Here is an 18,654-nt window from a genome sequence, read left to right as displayed (position 1 = left end):
ACGTCTCAGAGTCATGCCGGTCGCGTTTACGACTGCCGCTCTCACCACTCGAGCGACTGCTCCTGGTATGCTGGCGGCTCGGCCTGGCATCTGGCGAGAGTTCTTGCTGCTGACGCTGCTGCTGCTGATCTTGCCCCACTTCCATTGTGAAGCCTTGGGCATGAGTGCATCTTCTGTGGTCATCCCCCTTATGTAAGGGGGATCCACTGCACTCTACGCCTCCTCCAGTTACCCCCACAGCCCCTCCCCCCCTGCCATGCCGCCGTGATCTTCTTTTGCCGGCCGGCGGTTTTTCCTATGGGCGCCGCCATCTTGGATACCGGCGCCGCCTCCCGACGTCACGCGGGCACGCCCCTTCCCAGCGTGCCCTGCGTGTGACGTCAGAGGGGCGCGACCCGGAGGCGGCCACTCCCTGACGCTGTTGTGCTGCTCCTGGATGCGGCAGAGGCAAAAGGGCGGCGCGGCAGCTACGGCAGAGCCCCAGGACCCCAGGTCGTGTTGCATCTGGGCCCGCATGGACGCTGAGTCCCCGTGGGACCTGCGGACGGCGCTTCCCCCTCCCGACGCACAGCGCCCAGGACCCTGCTTGTTCTTCCACGCCGGCACGAGAGAGGGGCAGGTACTTGTTCTTCAGTACACGGGTCCCTGTCAGGACAGGAAACCCAACTGAAGCGAGGGAGAGGTACCACCCCTTTTATCTTCAGCAGGGTTCCTGTCCTGACTGGGCGGATCCCCTCTCTCATGTGTGCCGTCATGGGAGACGGGAAAATTGGGCATGCGGTTGAGTTCAGAATGAGACAATCACATTTAAACTCATGTTAAATAGCAGTCATAGTTTAGCTGTTGTAGTAGGATTTTCCTGACATTTTCTTAGTCACATTTTTTAGCAAAAGACATGGTCTGTAAACAGCTTACAACACAGGAAAGGCATCTCCTTGTTGAAAGATATCGGTCAAGCAAAGGATACAAAAATATTTCCAAGGTATTAGATATGCCATGGAAGACTAAAGAAGTGGCTTAAAATTTGGCACAACAGTGACATTACCTAGAACTGCAAGTCCCTCAAAAATTGATGAAAAGACGAGAACAAAATACATCCAGGAGACTGGCAAGAGGCCAACAGCAACAATGAAGGAGATGCAGGAATTTCTGGAAAGTAATGGTTCTGTACTGCATGTGACAACAAATTCCTACTATCAAGTCTGCCAAAAGCATGTGGGAAAAAATGTTAAGGTCTGACACAATATAGGTTAATTTTTTTGGTCATAATTCAAAAAGGTAACACTGCCCATCCACAAAAGAACACAATACCCACAGAGAAGCATGGTGGAAGCAGCATTATGCTTTAGGATTTTCAGCAGTTGGAACTTTAGTCAAGATGTAGGGAATTATGAACAGTTCCAAATAGTCAATTTTGCAACAAAACCTTCAAGCCTCTGCTAAAAGTTTGAGGGGCAATGGTATCTTTCAGCACAACAATGACCCTAAGCAAACTTCCAAATCAACAAAATAATGTATTCCAGCAAAGAGCAAACAGATGAACGGCATACTAGGGCACACAAATCACCACATTACCAGACGGAGCTCTTTATCTGAAGTATTGCGGCATATGATTCAGACAAAAAATGGAGGTGCTTGCATGAAAAAACATGAATATTTCAATGTGAAGCAAAAAAAGAAATATGCAGCACTCACCAATGTAGCTGAAGAACTGTGAGTCTTTATTATACATATTTTCCATCAAATGTGTGGACATGCAGGACGTGGAGGAATGCTAGGGGAGGGAGGTGCCGGACAACGGCCGTTTCGCAATTACTCGCTTCTACGGGTCCAGGTGTACTGGACCCGTAGAAGCGAGTAATCGCAAAACGGCACCTCCCTCCCCTAGCATTCCTCCACGTCCTGCATGTCCACACATTTCATGGAAAATATGTGAAATAAAGACTCACAGTTTTTCAGCTACATTGGTGAGTGCTGCATATTTCTTTTTTTTGCTTCACATTAAAACAATGTATACACCAGAAGCCAGAGCCCAGGCCAGTACCCAAATGAAAAAATGTGTGTGACCTGAAAAAGGCATGGTACACAGCAGATGCCCTCGTAATCTGACAGATTTGGAGCACTACTGCACGAAAAGACCCAATTTTAGAGGCAACATGCTAATAGTCTCCTAACACAAAAAACTGAATATGGCCATAAATTCTAATTCGGCTTCAACAAAGTATTGGTATAAAAAGTGTGCATATTGCTACAGCCACATTATTTTAGTTCTTTATTTTTACCTTTCACTTTTTTCCCTCAGTGTATTTATACAGATTGTGGGCATCAGTAAAGGTGCAAAGAGTTCTGAAATGATTCTTGGTATTTTTTTACGAGACATAAACCTGGTATTGTAACAGGGGTGTGTAGACTTTTTGTATAGACCGAATAAGTAGTTTGGAGTGTGGAATCCTACTGACAGATTCCATTCAATAAATTGCCAAAGTGAAAAAGTAAGCGCAAAGCGATCACTTCATTTTCATCTACATTATTAACACTTGCCCAAAATTTGCATTTATTTTTTAATCTGGTTTGTGGCATCATTATGGATATATCAAATACGCACCGACCCTGCAGGAGAAACACTTGGCATGACCAGTTTCTTCCCTACCCCATTTTTACACTGAAACAATATTTGCCTTCCTTTACCAGTAAAGAAACATTACAGTGATATCAGCAAGTAATGAGGCTAAATTGGAGAACAACATAATTCACGCTCTTCCCGGTTGTGTAATATTCAAAGAAATGTTAGTCAATGCTGAAGAAAAGAAATTGTTCTCGGCTTTTGTTTCCACATAGTGCTTCCTCATTTTTTGATAATATCTAAAGAATGCTGCAGGTCTCAAACTAGTTCTCCCTTAAGGAGAATGTCCATGTTTCAGAGCAAAGTCTGAAGAGTCACTATATGAGCAAACGTCTGATTCGTGACAGCGAGTGATGCCCCAGTATTGCCGAAGCGAGCGCTCACATGACTGCCTGCATGCAACGTACACACATGCGCTCACGTGCCAACTACACGAGATCAGCTTCATTCAATTCACTTCCAATGAGAGAAGCCAGATGAGATTAATCGTCATGTCATTTGGCCGCTCGCTCTGGCATTATCGGAGAAATGCACACCGTCATGAATCAGAAGTCTGCAATCACATAAAGTGACCTGGATAACCCCTTTATATACAGGATATATTTTCTGCTAGTTTGGGCTAGACTCTTATACTAAACTGTCTAGTTTTCACATATATTTATACACACGTGGTGAAAATTGTTGGTACCTCACGTTTAATGACAGAAAAAGCCACAATGGTGACAGAAATAACTTGAATCTGACAAAAGTAATAAATTAAAAATCTATGAAAATGAAAAAATGAAAGTCAGACATTGTTTTTTAACCATGCTTCCACAGAAATTAAAAAAATAAAAATCATGAAATAGGCCTGGACACAAATGATGATACCCTTAACTTAATATTTTCCATAGAGAAGAAAGCAGATAGGCACAATCCGTCCCGTGCAAAAAAATCCTTTATTGTGACATCATCATACCAACAGCAGGCAGATAAAACGATGGAGCAAATACAGACTACGATCGTTTCACGCTTACATTGTGCTTCAACTGGAAGTGGCACCCGTATTCCCTGATGTGTGTGCAGCTTCATTAACCCGAGGTCATACAGCTGTGCCTTTGTCCTGATTTTTTTTCTATGGTATGTGATTTTAACTTAATATTTTGTTGCACAACTTCTGAGGCAATCACTGCAATCAAACGATTCCTGTAAGTGTCAATGAGACTTCTGCACCTCTCAACAGGTATTTTGGCCCATTCCTCAAGAGCAAACTGCTCCAGTTGTCTCGTGTTTGAAGGTTGCCTTTTCCAGACGGCATGTTTCAGCTCTTTCCAAAGATGCTCAATAGGATTTAGGTCAGGGCTCATAGGCGGCCACTTCAGAATAGTCCAGTGTTTTCCGCTTAGCCATTCCTGGGTGTTTTAGCTGTGTGTTTAGTGTCATTATCCTGTTGCAAGACCCATGACCTGCGACTGAAACCAAGCTTTCTGACACTGCGCAGCACATTTCTCTCTAGAATCCCTTGATAGTCTTGAGATTGCATTGTAACCTTCACAGATTCCAGACACCCTCTGCCAGATGCAGCAAAGCAGCCCCAGAACATAAGAGCCGCCTCCATGTTTCACAGTAGGGACAGTGTTCCTTTCTTGATATGCTTCATTTTTCCATCTGTGAACATGCTGATGTGCCTTGGCAAAAAGTTTCATTTTTGCCTCATCTGTCCATAGGACATTCTCCCAGAAACTTTGTGGCTTGTCAATATGTAGTTTGGCAAATTCCAGCCTGGCTTTTTTATGATTTTTTTTTCCAACAATGGTGACCTCCTTGGTCGTCTCCCATAAAGTCTACGGCTCTTACAACAACGGATGGTGTGATTGGACACTGATGTTCCTTGAGCTTGAAGTTCACCTTTAATCTGTTTAGAAGTTTTCCTGGGCTCTTTTGTTACCATTCGTATTATCTGTCTCTTTGATTTGTCATCAATTTTCCTCCTGCAACCATGTCCAATGAGGTTGGCTACAGTCCCATGAAGCTTAAATTACTGACTAATATGTGCAACTGTAGTCACAGGAACATCAAGCTGCCTGGAGATGGCCTTATAACTTTTACCATTAAGATGTTTGTCTATAATTTTCTTTCTAATCTCCTGAGACAACTCTTTCCTTCGCTTCCTCTGGTCCATGTTGAGTGTGATACACACCATGTCACCAAACAGCACAGTGAGTATCTGTAGCCCTCTATACAGACCCACTCACTGATTCAAAGATTGTGGACACATGTGATGCTAATTAGTGGACACACCTTGATTTAACATGTCCCTTTTGTCACATTATTTTCAGGGGTACCATCATTTCTGTCCAGGGCTATTTCATGAGTTAGTTTTTAAAATTCTGTGGAATCATGGTTGAAAAGCAATGTATGACTTTCATTTGTTGAGTTTCATAGATTTTTAATTTATTATTACTTTTGCCAAATTCAAGTTATTTCTGTGACCATTTTGGGTTTTTCCAACATGAATCGAGGGGTACCAACAATTTTGACCACGTGTGTAATTTTCCCTTCACCTCCTCTCCTGACATGTTTTAGTAGATAGTTTTACTTCTTGTCAAAATCTGGTGAATCTTTTCTAAAAACTGTTAACTGCATTTTCTCTGTTATTCCTCCTTGAAACTCATAAATAAGTTGAAAACTGAACTTTACCATTCACATTGTCAAACAGGTGATCTACATTTACCTCTGGTTACAGAGCTCCAACATATCCCACTGTACAACAGCTGCCATTACTCATGTCAGGGGCTATACTCATCTTATTTCTGTCCTATTACACAAAAATTCTCAAGAATACTATTATCATGCATTTTAGAGTGTAATAGAAAGCTGATGAGAGGAAAACCCATACAAACTTCATACAGATGTAGTCAAATTTCGTAATTTTGGGACCAGAGTGCAGCAGGGTTACAGTGCTAACCACTGAGCCACCAGGAGGCTATTTTTCAAAAGTGAATGCATCTTCTTGCAAAGTGCATATAGCTATTAAAGGGAACCTGTTAGCGGATTCATGCTGCCAGTGGTTTGCTGCAGCACAGACTGGTATATTTTTCTCTTAAAAATGCTATCCATCGCTGGAAACCTGTCAATCATCTGGAGCCATATGTTTAAAATATATTTCTCTGAAACGCCAGATGGGTCCGATTCATGGTGCCCATGGGTTGAAAAGCATGAATTTGGGTACAGGTTCCCTTTAAAGGGAATGTCACCCCATTTTTGGCCTAAAAGCTGCAGCCACCGCCAACAGGGGCTTTTCTACAGCATTCTGTAATGCTGTAGATAAGCCCCCGATGTAACCTGAAAGATAAGAAAAACAAGTTAGATTATACTCACCATGGTGCGGTGGGTGTCGCAGTCCGGCACCTCCCATCTTTTAGCGACGATGTCCTCCTCCTTACTTCTGCCGTGGCTCCTGCGCAGGCGTACTTTATCTGCCCAGTTGAGGGCAGAGTAAAATACTGCAGTGCTCAGGCGCCGGGAAAGGTCAGAGGTCCGGGGCTGTGCACTGCAGTACTTTACTCTGCCCTTAACAGGGCAGATAAAGTACGCCTGCGCAGGAGCCACGGCAGAAGTAAGAAGGAGGATGTCATCCCTAGAAGATGGGAGGCACCAGACCCCGGGGTGAGTATAATCTAACTCATTTTTATCATCTTTCAGGTTACATCGGGGGCTTATCTACAGCATTACAGAATGCTGTAGATAAGCCCCTGATGGCTGTGGCCACAGCTTATAGGCCAAAAATGGGGTGTCAGATTCCCTTTAAGAGAAGCCTAGTGCTTATGGATGTGCTGTCAAGTATATGACAGCACATAAAGGTGTGAGGTAGAGATAAGAGCCTAATGCCTCTGATCACTGACTGTTAAACATTACTGCTTCAGGTTTAGATGACAAATTAAAGAATTGCTCCCAATTGTGGTCACTGAAATAACTTACTTTCCCCTCCAGGAATGTTTTGTTGTATAGAAACAGGCTAGATCCTTGTTCTCTCGAATTATATTCATTTTGCATGGAGGCCTAAAAAAATAAAGAAAAATACGTGTAAGTAATCTCCGTTTACCAATAAAGAAGTCACAAAAGGAAATAAATCTAGTATATAATAAAAACATTTCACGTAGGCCTGTTTCACACACCAGTTTTTTTCTTCAGTCAAAATCCGCTAGAATGGCGGATAGCGCATCCGTTCCTGTACTAACCACAACGTTTGTCACCGGACCGTTATTTTAACGGATCCGTCAAAGGAAGAATTTTAAAGGAACCGCTGCCGGGGGGAGAAGAAAGAGAGAGATTTGTCACCGTATATTAGTATCCTGTATGTAACCCCTCCTCATGTACACCACCATTGAATCAATGCTGCTCTAAAAAGAAATAATTTCATTCCCTGTGCAAGTGTAGAAATATGCTGCGTTTTTAAGTAGGGTAAAAAACTCATTAAAAAAATGCAACATGTGAACATATCATCAACAGGGACAAACAACCCAGAAGTCAATCAGTAATAACATGTTGAAATATGTTCACCCCAAAAGGAAGAAATAGATGCATAGCCAAAAATGTTCTCGTCTGCTAAGATGATGTCCACACCAACGCATGTTTTGGCAATCTACCTTCAACTGGAAGTGGCACCATCCCAGCAAAAGGCCAATCCTGTACAGCCCACAACCAACGAGAATGCTTCCTGCAGTACCATAAAAGGAAACATAGCTGGTACTGTTGTGACACGCGCAGTCCTGGAGGCTTTAGTACCTATTGTTTAGCTAGGTGTAGTCATACTTTGCGAAAATTGTAATATTGGTCTCGGGGATCCAAATATATACGAGTTAAAACAGCAGGGAATGGCTCTTTGTATATCACACAGACCTTTCATTCTAGTGATTCCCAGGATGACAGACCATCACCCACATCTATATTTACAGATAACCATAATGAACTGGGCCTAGCTGTAATACAGGCTCGACCACTACCTGGTCTGGTGGTATGTTGTTCGCCATGTTCACTGAACACATTTAGCACATATATACGGTTAATGACACCACTGCTCTTCACATTTTTTAGATAAGATGTTCTCCACTGCTTGCTAATTACGTCTGTTCAATTTCTATCACCAGCTTGCCAAAACTGAGGTACTTTTCTTTATCAGCCTTGAGGTGACTCAAACACAAAACCAAAGCTCACACTATATCTGGGCAGCAGAATATTAAATTACAATTACTGCAACAGCATAATGCCAAATAGCTGAATGGGTACATATGGGGATGATTAACCCAACACAACAATCTCACGGCTCATACAGACGTCCATGCAAATAGGTTCAATTTTGGACCGCAATGCACGGACTGGCCATGAGTCTCGCAATCTGAGTGTGGCAGCCTCACAGAAATACATAAAGCCATCATGCTCCATTTGGGTGAGCCGCAGCCAGTCTGTGCATTGCGGTCCCAAAACGGACCAATTTGCACAGACGTCTGCATGAGGCCTTAGCCTACAACAACCTATACAGTTGCAGGTCTTCTACTAACTTTGCTTTTGTACAAAAAAGTATGGTACCTCTCACAAGATCAGAAGTAGGCAGGTACTATCAGAGAGGACCTTACTTCTTAGCAAAATTAGTGGCAAGCCCACAACAAAATGTGTCACAAAACAGTTTCTCCTAAAATTACAGATGCTTAGTCACAGAAATGTGAGCGATTTTCTGAAGATGAGATTTTAGCCTTCCAATATCAAACTATATTATAGGCTTCTACAATAAATATCCTAAACAAAAGGACATTGTACTAAGAGCAGACAGCCCATATGCCCCAACAAGCCCACTAGGCATAAACATTAACCACAGGCATTTTTAAAGAATAACCATACTGTTTACGATTCCTCAGTTAATAAGTTCACAGAGGGAGTTACTAGATGATAATATTCTGGACTGTAGCTCAGTCATAGACATACAGCTGTGTGAAAAAGCGTTTGCCCCTTCATGATTTCCGATTCTTTTGCAGGTTTGTCACACAAATGTTTCAGATCACCAAACAAATTTAAATATTAGACAAAGATAACATAAAGAGACACAAAATGCAGTTTTTAAATGAAGGTCTTTATTATTAAAGGAAAAAATAAATCCATTCCATTCAGGGACCTGTGTGAAAAAGTGATTGCATCCCTCCTTAAAACATACAATTAAAGCCCCCGTTACACACTGCGATATCGCTAGCAATATCGCTGTAAAGTCACCGATTTTGTGACGTAGCAGCGATATTGCTAGCGATATCGCTACATGTGATACTTACCTCCGACCGGCTCCCCCGCTGGTTATCGCTGGTCGCGCGAGAAGGTCCTGGATCATTTCTCGTCGGGCGCTTCCTGTGGCGCCAACGAGCGACGCGTGGACACGGGCAGGAGGACGTCAGGATCGCCGCGTCTGACAGGTAAGTAGCGACCCCCGACCCCAGCGATGTCGCTGGTGAGATCTGCCTGTGTGGCAGCTCACTAGTGACCACTTAGCGATGCACCAGCAATCCATATCGTTGTCGGGATCGCTGGTGCATCGCTAAGTGTAACGGTACCCTAACTGTGGTTTATCACATCTTTGGGAAACAGAGTTCAATTTCCCTAGCCACACGCAGGCCTGATTACTACGACATCTGTTCTCAATCAAGAAATAACTTAAATAGGACCTACCTGACGTGAAGTAAACCAGAAAATCCTCAAAAGCTAGACATCATGCTGTGAACTAAAGAAATTCTAGAAAAAATGAGAAACAAAGTAATTGAGATCAAGTAGTCTGTAAAAGGTAAAAATCCATAGACTTAGAGACTCCAGCAAACTATAGTGTGAGCCATTATCCACAAATGGGGAAAACAGTAGTAAACATTCCTGAGTGGCCAGCCGACCAAAATTACCCCAAGAGCGCAGCAATGACTTAACCAAGAGGTCAGAAAAGACCCCACAATATCATCCAAAGAACTGCAGGCCTCACTTGCCTCAGTTAAAGAGAGTGTTCATGACTCCACCATAAGGCCGGGGTCACACTAGTGTAGAATACGGATGAGTGCTATGAGAGACAACACTGCATAGCACTCAGACCAGTGTTAATCTAAGGGGCAGCTCACATCACCGTATTTTTTCTCAGGCATATAAGACGTGCGTGTAAAATTGCAGTATGATGCAATTTTGAATACGTATATCGTCCAAGACTCTCCAATGCAAGCCTACGAGTGCCGAGAAAAACTCAGACACCATACAAACCATTCGTCTAGCTTGCGACAAATACGCACACATTTTCCTCACCTCAGCCCATTGAGCCATTAAATTCAATGGGGAAAATAAGTGAGAAATGTAAAGCCATACGCATGCCATACGGATATCATATGGATACACAGGTGTGAGAAAATCGCATCATCGCATTGCAAATGCATCACACACAGATGACCATTTGGAGAACACTCATGCGACTCTCGGCAGGGAGACTAAGATGGATTTTCCATATGTTAAGTGTGACCCCGACCTAAGAAAGACTGGGCAAAAGTGGCCTGCATGGCAGAGTTCCAAAACGAAAACCACTGCTGAGCAATAAAAATATAATGGCTCTTCTCAGATTTGCCAGAAAACATCTTGATGATCCCCAAGACTTTTGGGAGAATACTCTCTGGACTGACGAGACAAAAGTTGAACTTTTTGGAAGGTGTATGTCCCATTATATCTAGCGTAGAAGTAACACAGAATTTCAGAAAAGGAACATCATACCAACAGGAAAATATGGTGGTGGTAGTGTGATTGTCTGGGGCTGTTTTGCTGCTTCCAGACCTGGAAGACTTGCTGTAGTAAATCTCACCAGGAATTCTGCTGTCTAGCAAAAAAACCTGAAGGAGAAAGTCCAGCATCTGTTTGTGACCTCAAGCTGAAGCGCACTTGGATTATGCAGCAGAACAATGATCCAAAACACACCATCAAATCCACCTCTGAATGGTTTAAGAAAAACAAACTTAAGACTTTGACTAGACCACTCCAAAGTCCTGACGTTAATACGATTGAGATGCTGTGAGCATGACATTAAAAAGGCGGTTTATGCTCAGAAACCCTCCAATGTGACTGAATTAGAACAATTCTGCAAAGATGAGTGGGCCAAAATTCCTCCAGAGCATTTTTAAAGACTCATTGCCAGTTATCACAAACGCTTGATTGCAGTTGTTGCTGCTAAAGGTGACCCAAAGAGTTATTAGTTTAGGGGGTAATAAGTTTTTCACACAGGGTCCTGTTGGTTTGGATTTCTTTTGTCATTAATAAAAAACCTTCATTTAAAAACTGCATTTTGTGTCTACTTGTGTTATCTTCTCTAATATTTACATTTGTTTGGTAATCTGACACATTTAAGGGTGGTTTCACATTAGCGTTTCAGGGCGCAGCGACGGCCTGCGCATGGCCGGCGCTAAGCCCCGCCCCTGCCGCCCCTCCTCTGGTAGCTCCGCCTACCGGCGCAAGACACTGCATGCGTCCTGCGTTCCCTATCTTTATCACTGGGGACGCAGGCCGTGCGCAACCTACTGCAATTTGGTTGCGCTCGGCGCACCGTCAAAAGGACGAATGCGCCGCCAAACGCATACTGCGCACGGCCTGCGTTCCCAGTGATAAAGATAGGGGACGCAGGATGCATGCAGTGTCATGCGCCGGTAGGCGGAGCTACCGGAGGAGGCGCGGCAGGGGCGGGGCTTAGCGACGGCCGTGCGCAGGCCATCACTGCGCCCTGAAACGCGAATGTGAAACAACCCTAAGTGTGACAAACATACAAAAGAATAGGAAATCAGGAAGGGGGCGCACACTTTTACATAAGGGTATAAGACGACGAGCAGAACACCGCTAACTTCAGAACTGCATAAAGCTATATTTTAAAAAAAAATCTTAAAAATGGATTTGGGCCTTATGATTGTATTTTATCATAATTGTGTTTCAGATTTCCTTTATTGTTATAAGTCCAGCAGCAATCTTCGTAAGACGTTCCCAGGATGGGCTTTCAGCTTCAAATTACTCCTTTCACGGACAAGCAAGATTCCAGAAACAGAAAAGTATCTGAAAATTAATTCTACATTAAAAAAGTAATCCACTTAGAAAGCTTTCCTTGTAAACTCTCCACGAAATTGCTTTAGAGAATATTTCCTTAGAAGTTGGCATGGTGTCATACTTCCTCTTGGAAATGTTTGAATAAGTTTACAACTCCATGCTACCGTTCCTCTTGCCAACAGAGAGTCTCCATACGGTCCAACACTGTCAACACAGCGGTAGCATCCAAGTAGTACATTTATTTATAGATTTCCCAGAGGAAATCACTAGTAAAAAGTCCCATTTTGTGTCTATAGGTGATATCTGGCTATAGGTTTTCATGGTAACTTACAGTGCACAAATCTGAAGTCTGATACTGCGACCACACTTTCTTCCCTCTGTCCCCGAACCACCTTATGTTAAAACATTAGCAACAGATGGATGGCCCCATGACTGCAAGTTCAAACTGCGCAGGGTTTATTAGTTGCGAGTTACCATGGAAATGCATATGGCGGTTTGTAAGGTGTAGATGTTCTACCAAAGATTACATGCATTGGAGGAATAAAAATAATTTAGCTGCAAAGGTAGACAACGCCCACTGTTCCACTTTTTCATTCTGCAAGTATTGATAAATAGCCCTAAAAACTTTGAAATCAGGGCACAAGGTGGTACATAATCATTTTCAGGATGGACAATCTTCGTTTGGAACCTACTAGGCCTATTTTAGAGACTAGGGCCAGCAAGCTCCATAGTCCCTTATTCCGTGAGTGACCGTAGTTTTCTCTTCAGCATTGCTAGTGTCATTAGTAATAAGAATAAACCAGTTAAAAAGGTAATGCGTCAGACAATCAATGAATTCTTTTTTCCTAGAAGTGAATAAATGCATCCATCAAACCCACGGAAAAAGTATTTGTCACTTGGAAAGACTTAATCCCGACACAGTAATCTCCCAGATGGAAAATCCACTTATAAGATTCAATGGCACCTGCTGTCTGTGAGACAAGGGCAAGGGGAGCAAAGACAAAAGCAACTAGAAAGGGTAAAACATGCTGAAAAAGCACACACCTGATCACAGGTATAATGGTCGGGAAGTGTAATGTTGTAGAGTCACTACTACATCTACAGAAATTACAAAAATAATAAAAGGAGATGAGTGATAAAGGGTTAAATCTAGTGACCCCACACTATAATTGGAGTACATATTTTTCTTGGAGTAGTTTAATGGTATGTTCACACTGGGCATTTTTTCAGCATTTTTTTCTGCAGCAAAACCTGATTTCTTGGCAGGAAAGAAGCTGCAGGAAGAATGCATGCTCCCTTGTTTTTTGAATTTTTTCATGCTAGATTTGTCTCTTGTGCATGCTGATAAGTTTAGTGCTTTATTTTAAAACGTTCTATTCCATAGGAGCAGGTTTGGTCACAAAAAATGCAGCAAAACATGACACCTGCATTTTTGGTGCATTTTTTCACCACACATTCAAGTCATATTGCTCCCAACCGTCCCGGAACCAGAGGGACAGTCCCAATTTTGACACTCCCACCCGCTGTCCCGGCCGGGACTTTAGTTTTCCCGTACTGCGAATCAGCCGCCACGCCCACCTGTCATTTCAGAAGGGGCCATACAATTCTCTCTATGCACAGCACACTCCAGAAAAGAAGCCCTCCCTGGTTCATGTCACCAGTCACATGACCGTGACATCATCAAAGGTCCTGAAGCTGATGTCGCTCCTCTCCTGCATCTGCTCGGGTTGCTCATATATGGCTGTTCTGTGGTCACAGGAGAGGAGGAGTCAAGGGTCACATGATCAGGGAAGTGTATGCAGGACTCTGCTGTGCTGGTTGTCATGGTGCTGGATGAGGGGAAGTTTATGTACAAGGTGCATGGAGCGGAGCAGTGTGTGTGTGTGTGTGTGTACAAGGTGCATGGAGCGGAGCAGTGTGTGTGTGTGTGTGTACAAGGTGCATGGAGCGGAGCAGTGTGTGTGTGTGTACAAGGTGCATGGAGCGGAGCAGTGTGTGTGTGTGTGTGTGTACAAGGTGCATGGAGCGGAGCTGTGTGTGTGTGTGTACAAGGTGCATGGAGCGGAGCAGTGTGTGTGTGTACAAGGTGCATGGAGCGGAGCAGTGTGTGTGTGTGTGTGTGTGTGTGTGTGTACAAGGTGCATGGAGCGGAGCAGTGTGTGTGTGTGTGTGTGTGTGTACAAGGTGCATGGAGCGGAGCAGTGTGTGTGTGTGTGTGTGTGTGTACAAGGTGCATGGAGCGGAGCAGTGTGTGTGTGTGTGTGTGTGTACAAGGTGCATGGAGTGGAGCAGTGTGTGTGTGTGTGCACAAGGTGCATGGAGCGGAGCAGTGTGTGTGTGTGTGTACAAGGTGCATGGAGCGGAGCAGTGTGTGTGTGTGTGTACAAGGTGCATGGAGCGGAGCAGTGTGTGTGTGTGTGTGTGTGTGTGTACAAGGTGCATGGAGCGGAGCAGTGTGTGTGTGTACAAGGTGCATGGAGCGGAGCAGTGTGTGTGTGTGTGTGTGTGTGTGTGTGTGTGTACAAGGTGCATGGAGCGGAGCAGTGTGTGTGTGTGTGTGTACAAGGTGCATGGAGCGGAGCAGTGTGTGTGTGTACAAGGTGCATGGAGCGGAGCAGTGTGTGTGTACAAGGTGCATGGAGCGGAGCAGTGTGTGTGTGTGTACAAGGTGCATGGAGCGGAGCAGTGTGTGTGTGTGTACAAGGTGCATGGAGCGGAGCAGTGTGTGTGTGTGTACAAGGTGCATGGAGCGGAGCAGTGTGTGTGTGTGTACAAGGTGCATGGAGCGGAGCAGTGCGTGTGTGTACAAGGTGCATGGAGCGGAGCAGTGCGTGTGTGTACAAGGTGCATGGAGCGGAGCAGTGCGTGTGTGTACAAGGTGCATGGAGCGGAGCAGTGCGTGTGTGTACAAGGTGCATGGAGCGGAGCAGTGCGTGTGTGTACAAGGTGCATGGAGCGGAGCAGTGCGTGTGTGTACAAGGTGCATGGAGCGGAGCAGTGCGTGTGTGTACAAGGTGCATGGAGCGGAGCAGTGCGTGTGTGTACAAGGTGCATGGAGCGGAGCAGTGCGTGTGTGTACAAGGTGCATGGAGCGGAGCAGTGTGTGTGTGTACAAGGTGCATGGAGCGGAGCAGTGTGTGTGTGTGTGTACAAGGTGCATGGAGCGGAGCAGTGTGTGTGTGTGTGTACAAGGTGCATGGAGCGGAGCAGTGTGTGTGTGTGTGTGTGTGTACAAGGTGCATGGAGCGGAGCAGTGTGTGTGTGTGTGTGTGTGTGTGTGTGTACAAGGTGCATGGAGCGGAGCAGTGTGTGTGTACAAGGTGCATGGAGCGGAGCAGTGTGTGTGTACAAGGTGCATGGAGCGGAGCAGTGTGTGTGTACAAGGTGCATGGAGCGGAGCAGTGTGTGTACAAGGTGCATGGAGCGGAGCAGTGTGTGTACAAGATGTACGGAGTGGAGCCGCGTGTGTATGAGGTGTATGGAGCAGAGCCGCATGTGTACAAGGTTTACGGACTGGAGCTATGTGTGTACGAGGTGTACTACTTGGACAACTCCTTGATCTAAATGTTTGGCCCCGATAAAATAAAAAAACCTATACTCACCTCCCGGGATCCCCGGCATGTCTTATGATTAGCTGTGCTGGTGCTTAGTCACCTGTGTACCGCACGGCGTACAGAGGACAACACGTCAGCCCAGCAAATTAAATGCCACACCGAGGAACCCGGAAGGTTAGGTAATTCACGCAGCTCATGTCCATGGCCAGTGGCCACAGAGCACTGACATGGACCAGGGTTACACAAAGTGATCCACTCATCTCTAATCTGTATGTGAAGAGCATTTAGAGGGTGCCCTAGTCTCAAAAGGGCAGCAAAGAAGCAACTTCTCTTCAAGGAAAACATCCTACATTCTGTAGAAAGTACAGAGATTGGATTGCAGAGGACTGAGAAAGTTATTTTCTCTGATGGAGCCCCCTCACACTGTTGGAGACATCATGGAGAATGATTGTTCAAAAAAGAAAAGGTGAGCGCTAATATGATTCCTGTGTCATGTCAACAGTAAAGTATCCAGAGACTAATCATGTGTGGGGTGGATTTTTATCCATGGAGGGGGCTCACTCACAATTTTGCCTAAGAACACTGCCATGAATAAAGAATGTTATCTAAACATCCAGGGGCTATTTCGTCCAACAATCCAGGAGCAATTTGGTGACAAACTGTGCATTCTCCAGCATGATTAAGACAAAAAGTGATAACCAAGTGAATCAGTGAAGAAAAACATTAAAATTTGGTTACATAGCCAGGAAATCCCATTGGGAACCTGTGCTTTATCCTCAAAAAGCAGGTGGACAAACAAAACACACAGAAATTGTAATAGACTGCAAGCACTGACTTGACAAGAATGTGTTGTCCTCAGTCAGGATTTGGGTCAGAAGAGGATACCCAGAATGACAAGGCGAAGGGCAGAAGTCTTGAAAAATAAGGGTCAACGCTGTAAATATTGAGTCTTTCCATAAACTTGATGGATTTCTCAAACTTAAAATGTGGTTCATTTTCATCAACAAAACATTTTCTCTCATTTTCCACCACACATGATGTGAAGTTTAGCAAAGAATTTTCAAGAGAATTTACTTTCTCAGCAAAACTGATGATGGCAATGAAACCCGACAAGAGGAAACGGGATGCAGATAATATTTTGTCTGACAGTGAATGTGATAAATCCAGTTTTTCTATTTGAATAGGTCAATCAAAAATTGATAGCAAGAAAATGAATAGGTGGACTTCAAGATTAGAAATCAGGGCTTCTATCCCATATAATCCAGGGTGGCAGCCCTCAATTCCTTTCAGGAACTCACCGAATGTGATTTAACAACTGTGCATTATAAATTAAACTGTGTAGGACATGGAAAAAAAAAACAGTCTAAAAAGGCCTTCACACTACAAGATAATAGTGAACAAGCATTGATAAAAACGCTTGTTTCCTGATTGTCTTCCTGTATAAACAGGCTGCCGATCACCAAGCAACCAAATAATCGTTCATCGGGTGAAATGATCTTTTGTGCAGCATAAAAGATTATTGTTCCCGGCGAGGCCTTGTCCTCTGACTGTGCTGAGAACTATGGCAGCCTAGGTGCACTGGGCAGTCTAGTATAGATCGTTCAGTGAGCATCATTTACTGCAGTCTGCCTGTGTAAACAGGAATTTAAATGACTGCCGATCGGTCCAGGTAAATGGACTGTAAACGACTAATGAAAACATAAGACAATCAGATGAGCGAGAAGTGTTCCAGTTCTTGATACTCTTTATAAACTTTCTAATGAAAAACAACTGTTATTAGTGCACACACCGAAAATAAGTAATGATATAAAGACAACAATACAAAACACACGATTTAGTGGAAACAGGAGAAAGATTGGGGGGGTATTAAAGGAAACCCGTCATGGGCGTCATAAACCAAAACCTGGCAGCATGATTGCTTCAAAGTGTTTCAGTGAAAACTAATGAAGAGCCATTCAGGCACAATAGAGACTAGCTGGGCACCGCCGCCTTCCATCTTCTCCACGGACTCTCATGCAAGAGACCCGTCAGTCAAATAAAGTGTTTTTCAGACTATGGTTTGTGCAGCTAGCCTCTGATTTATTCTTTCTGTGACTTGACCAGCATGTATAGAGTGACAGGATCCAGACTAGCATATGGCATCGGATGCGATATGCTAATGACCCTCGGCTCCTGTTCAGCAGTGAGCATGGGCAGAGTCATTGATCTGTGCTCTGATCCACTCACATCACAGAATCACAGCACAGGTGCGGAGGAGACTGACAAAGCAATTTCTCCATCTCCTCCATGGCCTGTCTCAGCGTATATTGCCCTGCACTCAGATGACATCAGAGTGCAGTCCGATGTTTCACAAGCACCTATAGACATGAATGCAAGCAGAGTCTCGCTGCCAATTGCAGCATTCTGCTGAACCGGTATAAGAAAATAATCACAGAAGTGATCTGCCCCATAGAATAACATTGGGCAGAGTGCTATCCAATAAAACATTGCACAGCACTCGGCAGTGTTATGCACTAGTGTGACTCCCACCTAAAAGTACAAATCAGAAGGCATATTTCAGATGGCACTAAATAGAACAGTCACAACATTACTGCAGTATCAAAACATTTTGCCGGATGTCACAGCAGTGATACAAGTGCCCTTCATGTAACTGGCAGTGAAAATGTTAATCAACTGCACATAAGGGTTGGGGGAGGGGGACAGGAGACCCATTCACTAAAACAAAGTATACTAGGTCTTCTGTCCTCAAACTAGATTACTGGCAGGTTTCAATATGTGACAATTAACTTACTACTATTAAAGGGAACCTGTCAGCAGGATTGTGCACAGTAACCTACAGACAGTGTCAGGTCGGCCCCGTTATACTGATCACAATGATTCCTTGGTTGATGAAATCCGTCGTGTGGTTGCTGTTAAACTTTATTTTCAGTTAATGATATGCTCGTGCTCCGGGGCGGCCTGTGGGGGGTTCTTCATCAGTATGGGCTTCTGACAGGTCACTGATCCCTCACTGACCTGTCCCCTAGTGTACATACTGAATATAAAATGTATTGGGGGGGGGGGGGGAAATCACATTCAGCAGTCAGGCGCCTGCAGCATGATCACATGTATAATCTGCATTAAATTGTTTAACTTAGTCATATACATTTGTTTTGATTTTAAAAAATCTCTCATAATGGCGTCGTCCACGCCTGTGCAGTAGCATCTATACGCGACCAGAAAAAATTTGTTTGCATTAAGATATCATTTTGAAAGGTTTTTTTCCCCAGAATAAATGTACGGTATATGACTACATTAAACAATTTAATGCACATTATACATGCAACCAGGCTGCAGCGCAAGCGCCTGACTGTGGAATGGGATTTTTTTTTCAATACATATTATATTCATTAGTGAGGGATCAGTGACCTG

At 44.1% G+C, this 18,654-nt stretch overlaps 1 protein-coding gene across 4 annotated transcripts in view; it reads right to left on the bottom strand.

Moving 5' to 3' along the window:
• DNAJC13 (DnaJ heat shock protein family (Hsp40) member C13) overlaps positions 1-18,654 on the bottom strand; it is a 288,549-nt gene that overhangs the window by 226,435 nt on the left and 43,460 nt on the right. For 3 of the 4 annotated variants that reach the window (XR_012231076.1, XM_073569468.1, XM_073569471.1), the window contains exon 2: positions 6,584-6,664. Coding sequence is in view for 3 of the 4 variants with exons in the window: in XM_073569468.1 (XP_073425569.1) it covers positions 6,584-6,664 (81 nt within the window). In the remaining variant the exon portion in view is untranslated. Of the gene's footprint in view, positions 1-6,583; positions 6,665-9,313; positions 9,377-18,654 lie in introns of all 4 variants that reach the window. The other variant, XM_073569478.1, reaches the window with a different exon arrangement.

The sequence above is a fragment of the Dendrobates tinctorius genome, unplaced genomic scaffold, assembly GCF_039654945.1.
Source record: "Dendrobates tinctorius isolate UK_male_01 unplaced genomic scaffold, ASM3965494v1 ptg000005l, whole genome shotgun sequence".
Taxonomy (NCBI): Eukaryota; Metazoa; Chordata; class Amphibia; order Anura; family Dendrobatidae; genus Dendrobates; species Dendrobates tinctorius.
This window is presented reverse-complemented; position numbering and strand designations above follow the sequence as displayed.